Genomic DNA, 8,794 nt, shown 5'->3' with positions numbered 1-8,794 from the left:
CAGAGTCGACGGTGTGAGATATTACTGGGTAAGTTATAAATATATTGGCTTTTAAGTAGGTCAAATCAACTTTTAAGCACTTCTTAATTTTTTTTAGTATTTGGCAAAGTCAACAAATGCTTAAAATAAGTTAAAAATTGCTTAAAACAAGCCAAAAACAATAAGTCAGGTAACCCCAACTTATTGCTTTTTGGCTTAAAAACTATTTCTACTGAAAAGTCGTCTTTTTTTTTATGTCAATCCAAACGGACTCTTTGTGTCCTTTTTTTTCAACTTTTCCATGATCAACGACTTTCTAAAGTGTAGTTCGAGAATTACACATGGTTGATTCATGATTTAAATTTTATGAGTTTGAAATGCTATTAAACCTACTAACTGTTTGTGTTATTGGGTTCATAGTTTAATATTTTATATATTTAATAGAATTCTTAATACAACAATAATAAATATACCCAATATAATCCCATAAGTGAGATATAAAATTCTTAATACAAAATTTAAGTTGAAGCTACTAGATTAGGCCTAACCATTATACATCCGCAACCAAAAATGTTGTATGGCTAATAAGGTGGGAGGGGCTAAAATGTAAGTTTTTAAAAGTAAAGGAGGTAAAAGCATCACGTGAAAAGAAGGTTCCCGCAATTTGTCAAAGCAAGTGGGAGGGTTTGGTAATTTGACCTTATTGGACAGAAGGGAAATGGCGTGGCCGCGTGGGACTTGGGGATAGCCGACGGACAACAGTCAAATTGCAGTGTGCATTCAATTCAATTCAAACACAGTGTACCCGTCACCGCACACGACCTACATTATTTAATTAATTGCACTAATTCATAGTACTACAAAATGGAATTATAACAAATAGTAACTCATAAACTCCACATCTACTCATCCTCCCTCACCTGATTATTACTACAATCTATTATAATCTTATCTGGATTCTTCAGTTACTTTCTGCAATTTTTTTCTCATCACAAGGGTTTTGAGGTTCAATTTTCACCAAAACATGATTAAAAGCTCCCTTGGATCCATCTGTGCTTCAGTATCTTCTAAGTAATCGGGGTTTTTAGCACTCAATTCTTCTGGATTAGTTTATTCGTTAGTAATTTTTCATTTTTATTTGTGAATCGGAGCTACGAACAACTGAATCTCAGTGAATTACGGCAGCAAGCAACTTTATAATTGTTTCAGCAGTAAAGTACTGAACCTCAGGAGGATCGTCTAAGGTGTTTGATCAATTGCTCCAGAGAGAGAATCACAAATATTTGAACGGGAATGGGGATTTGCTATTCATCAAGTAAAAGCAAGAGCGGTGATGGGTTATGGGACAGTAACAGTGAAAGCGGAAGAGCTGATTCCAAGTTGAGAAAGAACAGCTACAGTGGCGATTTCAGCACATTTTTAAGCAAGTTAAGCGGCGGTATTGGTGGAGGAGGAGGTGAGGACCGGGCGCTGCATCATATTCCTGGACGGCTTTTAGCAAATGGCGCAACCTCTGTTGCTTGCTTACATACTCAACAAGGAAAAAAAGGAACCAATCAGGATGCGATGATCGTTTGGGAGGTCCTCACTTCTCTCTCTCTTCCTTTGCATTTTTGTGTGTGTGAGTTTTTCCCTGTTTTGTCTTTGCATTGATTCATTGAATGTGTCTATGTCGTAAGTAACCAAATCCTTAATCATTTTGTGCATATGAGAGGTTAGAAATCTTAAAAAAATGAAGCTTTTAATTATCCACATATAGCCGGTTCCATGGCCGGATAAATGGGGAGGGTTGTGGTAGGTTGACGGCCAGTGCAAGTTTAATTATGGTGAATCGTCTCATATTGAATGCATCAAATGAATGTTTATTATGAAGAGTCATATCTATGATCCTCTCATCCATCAATTATGGTAGCTGTCCGAGCAAAACGACTTATCTATTGTTTTTTATGAAGAAAACGGCTTATCTGTTGTAGATCTAATACAAAATGGAATTCTAGCAGAGCTTTTCCCTAAGTTTTATGCTGATTTAGCTGTTGTCTGCGAGACTTCTTTCGTCTAATTTTATTTTTTGCATAAAATTTTTGATTGTTGAGAAAGTGTAGTTAGTGTATATTGCATTTTGATTAAATCCAAACTTGTCAAATGAAGAATTAATTTGTTCTAATCTATTTGGGTCAGTTTATGACTTGGTTGGAATGTTTCTACAATAGAATTTTTGTTCGAGAAGTGATACAACCTTTTGTGGAGTATTTGATGGACATGGTCCGTATGGCCATATGGTGGCAAGGAAAGTTCGAGATACCCTTCCACTTCTCCTGCGTTCAGAGTGGGAGGTTAAGTCCAGTGGCGATCAATGTAATGCTTCTGAGAATGGAAATGCTAATGGAGGTTCACATCTTGATGACGTCTTGGATGATGATTTGACTGAAGCTGTGGAAGCCGAGAGCAATGAAAAGTTCCCAGAAATACATCTTCCCCTTAAGAGGTCACTATTAAAAGCTTTCAGATCAATGGATAAGGAACTCAAGCTGCATCCGTCAATTGACTGTTTCTGTAGTGGGTCAACTGCTGTTTCCTTGGTGATGCAGGTAATACTTATACTATTGGTTTTCTGTTAGCTATAACTTCTTCTCGAATTGAAGCATTTAAAAATACTGAGACTGTGTTGCAGGCTGGGAAAAAATGGGTCTATGTTTTATTACTTATCCAAAAAAAACTTTACCATTATTATCAACGTCTAAGTGTGTGCTTATTTGCTTGTTGTGCCGAAAGAAGAAAATATAGTTATTTCTGGTAGGATCTTTTGTATTCTGTAGTAAGCCAGAGTTTGCTATGTGGGGTGTTTCAAGTCAAAATATTTTGATTTCTACGTACACTCTATGCAGCCTGTTTAAGTATGCAGATAAGGACTATTGGCATGGTAACTAGCAAATATACTCTAGAATAATGCTCCCACCTTAATCAGCACTCTTACTTTTGTTCTCCTACATGCTTTTAGTCTTGGGTCGTTTTGTCACTTTGTGGGCCACCTGTGGTACCTTCTGGTTCATTGTTAGCACTACTTCGGAGAGTAACTCATCAATTTGCATGGCCACTTTGTTGTGCATTATGTGGTTCTGCTGGAATGGATGAAGTTAAGAAAGTGTGGGCTAACGAGGCTATATGGCCGTCCACCAAAATGAAAATTTTATCAGCATTTGAAGAAAAAGTTGTTGAAATTTTCAGTGATGATAATGTCCTCTGTTAGTCTCTCATCTGTAACATTTGCACCTTAGACCCTCAAAACAGCAGCTTACTGTACAGCTTCCAACAATCACAACTTGGACGGTGCCATTCTTCATTGTCGTCAATCCTCTTCCTGCCAACCCCCAAACCCAAAAAAGGACCTCGGCAGACGAGCTCCAAACAACAGATAGTTCCATAAATGCACTCATATGAAGTACTGTCGTGAAACATAAGTACTCCAACTTTCTGTTCACAAGGTACTACCTTCCTGTAACATCCACCTTCTCCTTATTCCCAACAGGCAGTGAAGATCCTCCAGAATCAATATTCAACCTACCCTTGGCCACCTCCTTTAAGCTGTTAAGTGTAAGGTTAGAACTGTAAGTGTATTTGTTGGAACATCTTATTGCCCTTTATTGGTAGATGGAAGAACTTCACTTGCTGAAATTATGAGCTTAAAACAGGAAAATTCCATGCTGTATATTACATTAAATGAACACACATGCATTTTCCCTATGGTACTAGTATTTTGTGGTGCTCAAATCAAAATATTTGCTTGGGTTACTGTGCTTTTATTTTTAATGTTCCTTATTTGATGTTTTGTTCAGTTCAGGCCTAAAATAGGTTGGCAAAACCACCTAACCCTCTTTTTCAATAATTTCTTCTTACCTTCTTTTTGCCCTGTCTCCTGGTCTTTAGCATCTCCATCATCCTTCATTGGCCTTTCTGTTTCCTCTTTTCATACTTCTATTCTCCCCCTCTTCGTTCTTTAGCTACTAAAACTAATGCAAAAGGCTCCTAAAACCATAAAGCATCACCTTCACTTCTTTTGTTACCTCACATGGAAATTGTTATACCCATAATATAGACAATGTCCAATTATTTCTTATATAAAAAGAGCAATTGATGATTATTCATCCATAGCTCTCAGAGGGGTATCTTAACTGTGAGTAGGAGCAGAGACAAGAAGAGACAATACAATTAGGGGTAAAGAGGTAAGGATGGTGACATGGATAAGCAGACACGTGAAAATGATGAATAGAGGTGCCATTGATGCGTAGTGAATCATAGGTACTTTTTTCCAGTTAAACACTCGTAAAATTTTGATATGGATAGGTATGTTTGTTTTGTTTGCAATTGATATGATTAGTGGTATAATTTTAAGTTGTTAAGCGATTTTTATAAAAAAGGTTGATTTTCCTAACATTTCAAAGTAATTAGGTACTTATAAAAGGTGGATATGCAGTAATTATAGCAGCAAATTAGTGAGCTTTTTTGAATTCCCAGTCATTGCCTATTAACTATTCATTGTTCTTGTTTTTGAAGGATTTTCACCTTTTGATGTCCTTGACTGTACTACAACATGAGTTAATCAAACATGAAAATATGATACAGTTGTTTATTTACTGTTTCTATCTATCCATTCAAATATCAGCAATAAACTTTTGTTACATACCTAGGTAGACGGTGTCCTTGACAAAGTGTTCTTTACTTACTGCTCTGTCTTTCATAGTTTACCCATCAACCTTGCAGCGAAATCCCTGTTGCACACCTCTCTTTCACGGAAAACCTTTTGCACACTCAATCTTTCAAAAGTATGTCTAAGACACACCATGTTTGTGCTTGACCAATTTTTCAGATAACGTGAAATTCACGCCCTAACAGGGTCGCGACACGTGTCATTGACTTTAAAAAGGAAAAAAAATATTAGAAATTAAAATTAAAATCCATCCTCTTCATCTTTCCATTTTCTATCTTAAGCACCATTGTTGCTACCACCATGGTTGTTTGTGAGAAAGTTTCCAACAATACCAAAATTCAACTACACTATCTAAACAACTAGCCAAAAATAATCGAGCAACAAATTGAGTTCAATAGCCCAATAATCAACAAGACCCAACTGAATTTTTAAGCTTTTTTCGATACCCCAACAATGGTGGATTCTAAGTTTTTTCACCAAACCTTCAATACTAATGTTAAGGCTTTTAAATCTATCACAAATAAATAATTTTCACAATATTTGGACAATAAACCAATAAAATCCGCTCAATTTTAGATCTAAAATCGATATTTTCTTTCAAAAATTCTTTTTTTTTTGATTTGCACCGGGTGTCCGAGTCTCTAAGAGCCCCGACTAATCCCGGGAGTGCACCAAAAATTCTTTTTGGTGGAAGAAAATGAGGGGAGGGTGGTGAGGAAGAAGACCAGAGTGAGGGGAGGGGTTCCTGTGAGGAGGGGAGACAAAAAATAGGATTTTCACGTGCTCTTTTTGTGTGTAAACACGCAAGTACTATCTGGTCAAAAGTAGTGTATCTTAGACACACTTTTGAAAGGTTGAGTGTGTAAAAAGTTTCCCGTAAAAAAAAGGTGTGTAACAGAGATTTCGTTGCAAGTTTGATGGATAAACTATGTGTTTTGCCATATTTGTCTTCTTCCTATAGTTAAACTGAACGTAGCAAGATATCTTCTTACTCTAAATTCTCATCATACTGTTGTACAGTCTAAAAGTGGCAGGCACCTATCAGATGAATTGACCACACAATAAATTGTGACCTGGCTTTCCTTATTTGTCGGTCATCCAAAGTACATTAGCTATTGCCGAAATCATGTTTTGGGACCAATAATTTGAAAATCCATACTGCTGTTATTTGTTCATGGTCAGTTAGAGTTGTTTAAAAACATTATCGTGAACTTCGAAATACAGTTGCATACCTCACATGCTGTTGGAATTAGACAAGTTTCTCTTTCCTTTTATGTCTTCTTCAATGGTTTAATTCCTGATACATTGAGAAATTTGCATTTGTGAGGCTTTCTCGATCAACGTCTCTGTTGTTAGGTCATGCCAACTCTTTTGACCAGTCATGTGGATTTTGATTGATAAATACTGCTTTCTTGACTTGTGTATGATGGTGAAACATACTAGTTTCAGAAAATTATTAAGCTTGGGTGGGAGGGTTGCACATGATTCTGCCATATATTTGGTTACTAGCTCTTTCTAACTTCTTAAGCATCTCAAAAGAATTTTAACTGATCTTTCTGTGATTTCTTTCAGGGCCAGGATATAATAGTTGGCAATGTTGGTGACTCAAGAGCAGTATTGGCAACGAGAGATAAAGACAACTATTTGACGGCTGTACAGTTGACAGTTGATTTGAAGCCTAATCTTCCAAGTATCTCTCTCTCTCTATATATATAACACACACACATATACAAACTATCTACGTTCTTAAATTTTGTTTTTCAATTGTTTGATTTAGAAGTTTTTTGTCTTGTAGGAGAAGCTGCTAGGATACAGAAATGCAAAGGCAGAGTTTTCGCGTTGCAAGATGAGCCAGAGGTTGCACGTGTATGGTTGCCAAACAGTGATTCTCCTGGTTTGGCAATGGCCAGAGCATTTGGTGATTTTTGTCTCAAGGATTTTGGTTTAATCTCTGTCCCTGATGTGTATTACCACCACATTACCGATAGGGATGAGTTTGTTGTTCTAGCAACCGATGGGGTACACTTTTCACCTAACATTATTTCCTTTCAAAAAAGAATATCCTATCTCATCTTGCGGGAAAACACACTGAACTTCACGTTATGACTTTCCTTTTTCAGTTTCCATTTGTTAGCACTTCAACTTTGTCTCACGATGATAATTTATTGTGCGATGTATAGGTATGGGATGTCCTTTCTAATAAGGAAGCTGTGGATATTGCGGCCTCAGCCCCAAATCGCGCTACAGCTGCCCGAGCTCTTGTTGACTGCGCGACAAGAGCTTGGAGACTGAAGTACCCAACATCAAAGAATGATGACTGTGCTGTAGTATGCCTTTTCCTGGACGGCGTACCTGCACCTAATGCCATAGTGACAGAGAAGCAATATGATTTGACAAAGGCTCCTGAAGTGGAAATGAAGACAATTATTACAGATGGCAACTTTGAAAGTGCAGATGTCGATACTGTTTCAGTTTCTCATTTTGCTGTTCTTGAACATTCAGGTACTACAAAAGATTCCAGTGAGATAGTTCCTGTTGATGAGTCAGTGGAAGAACAGCTTGCTGATAAGGGTCTTGGCCAGTCTAAGAGAAGCCTAGCTGAGTGCCTTTCAACTGCACAAGATGAGGAATGGTCGGCCCTTGAGGGAGTTACAAGGGTTAATAGCCTTCTTAGTCTTCCTAGATTCTTGTCTGGTGACAAAAGGTCAGCCAGTTGGAGAAAATGGTTGTAAGACATCAAGGCATGGCGAATATAAGTGATTTATATTAGTGTCTCCGATGCTGTTCTTCTCAAAGATTCTGTAAATCAAAGCCTGATAGGAGCAGTAGTGTATGTAGCTTGCAGCTAAATAGCCAAATGGGCTAGAAAATTGCCCAGAATGTAAAACAGCTTTCGCGCTTGATAACTATTCAAATTGGCAATGCTTTTTGGTAGGATATTTATTAATGATGATCACATCTGAATATGACGCTATTTAAGAGGGCTCAGAAAGAAATGACGTTATCATGTGCTGTGTAATATTTTGCTTTCACTATTTGATCTCTGTACTTGATCTGGTTGCCTTCTTGTCCAAGGTGGGGTCTCAGGTGCATTTGGATTTTGCCAAACAGTGAAGATTTGTGTTTTAGCATTGATGTAGTCTCTTTCTACTTGTAATAAACTTGAATATTGGTATGGTTCAAATCAAGGAAAGGTAGTTTTATTGAGCTAAGTTTCATTGCTCACCATCATATATATTTAGTCTGTATCTCTCTGTACCCAGTGGAATTCCTTTTGGTGTGGGCCAAAATTGCTTTTGTCTAAAGTATTTAACTCACCAAGCCCGAATGTCAATTCGGCTGGACATGATGTTGCGTATGGGCGCCCCTATTTAACCTATACACATTTTTTTAAAAGGTTTTAACTTGTACCTACTTTTAAACAATTTCAGCTTCCTTTCTCCTCCTTCATTTTCTTCTTCTTCTTCTTTCTTCTGCTGCTGTTGGTGCTGCTATGAAACTTCAGTTCATGGGATGATTGTCATAAATATGTTTATCAGATTATTTAAAAACAAATTATAAATAATTACGTAAGTTAGTAGACAATAATTTGTGAATATTTCCACGTACGTAAGTTAGTAGACAATGATAATTCCGTTCTTTTCACGTTTATTGTTTTCAAAATTTATGATTTAGATATTGTTGACAATCTGATTATTTATCTAGTATGTTAGAAATCTTTTTCAAAAACTTCAGCTTATATAGTGCTGAAGTTTTTACAAATGAACTAAATAACTTCAGCATCTGCTGAAGTTTTTGAAAAAGCTTTATGACAAAACTAATGAATCCAGGACAAAAACTTCAGCTTTTAGTGCTGAAATTTTTACAAATGAACTAAATAACTTCAGCGTCTTCTGCTGAAGTTTTTAAAAAAGCTTATCCAAGACAAAATCTTCAACTTATTTAGCGCTGAAGTTTTTATAAATGAACTAAATAACTTCAGCATCTTCTGCTGAAGTTTTTGAAAAAGCTTAATGATAAAACTAATGAATCCATGACAAAAAAACTTCAGCTTATTTAGTGTAATTACAAACAAAAACTTCAGCAAATAGAGAACAAAACTTCAGCTGC

At 36.6% G+C, this 8,794-nt stretch overlaps 1 protein-coding gene across 1 annotated transcript; it reads left to right on the top strand.

Annotated features, from left to right (window-relative positions):
* The first annotated feature begins 757 nt into the window (after window positions 1-757).
* Window positions 758-7,891, top strand: LOC104240064 (probable protein phosphatase 2C 6). Its single transcript, XM_009794852.2, has 5 exons — window positions 758-1,560; window positions 2,190-2,567; window positions 6,257-6,374; window positions 6,480-6,703; window positions 6,865-7,891. The coding sequence occupies exons 1-5, from the start codon at window positions 1,273-1,275 to the stop codon at window positions 7,414-7,416; spliced, it is 1,560 nt and encodes a 519-aa protein (XP_009793154.1). The 5' UTR covers window positions 758-1,272; the 3' UTR covers window positions 7,417-7,891.
* The last annotated feature ends 903 nt before the right edge of the window (window positions 7,892-8,794 follow it).

Source organism: Nicotiana sylvestris, chromosome 7 (genome assembly GCF_000393655.2).
Source record: "Nicotiana sylvestris chromosome 7, ASM39365v2, whole genome shotgun sequence".
NCBI lineage: Eukaryota > Viridiplantae > Streptophyta > Magnoliopsida > Solanales > Solanaceae > Nicotiana > Nicotiana sylvestris.
The sequence above is the reverse complement of the archived record's forward strand: the minus strand, read 5'-3'. Positions and strand labels throughout refer to the sequence as shown.

Coding starts and splice junctions, on each gene's coding strand:
- LOC104240064 (XM_009794852.2), top strand. CDS start 1,273: ATGGGGATTTGCTATTCATCAAGTAAAAGCAAGAGCGGTGATGGGTTA. Junction 2,568..6,256: donor CTGTTTCCTTGGTGATGCAG/GTAATACTTATA, acceptor GATTTCTTTCAG/GGCCAGGATATAATAGTTGG. Junction 6,375..6,479: donor TTTGAAGCCTAATCTTCCAA/GTATCTCTCTCT, acceptor TTTGTCTTGTAG/GAGAAGCTGCTAGGATACAG.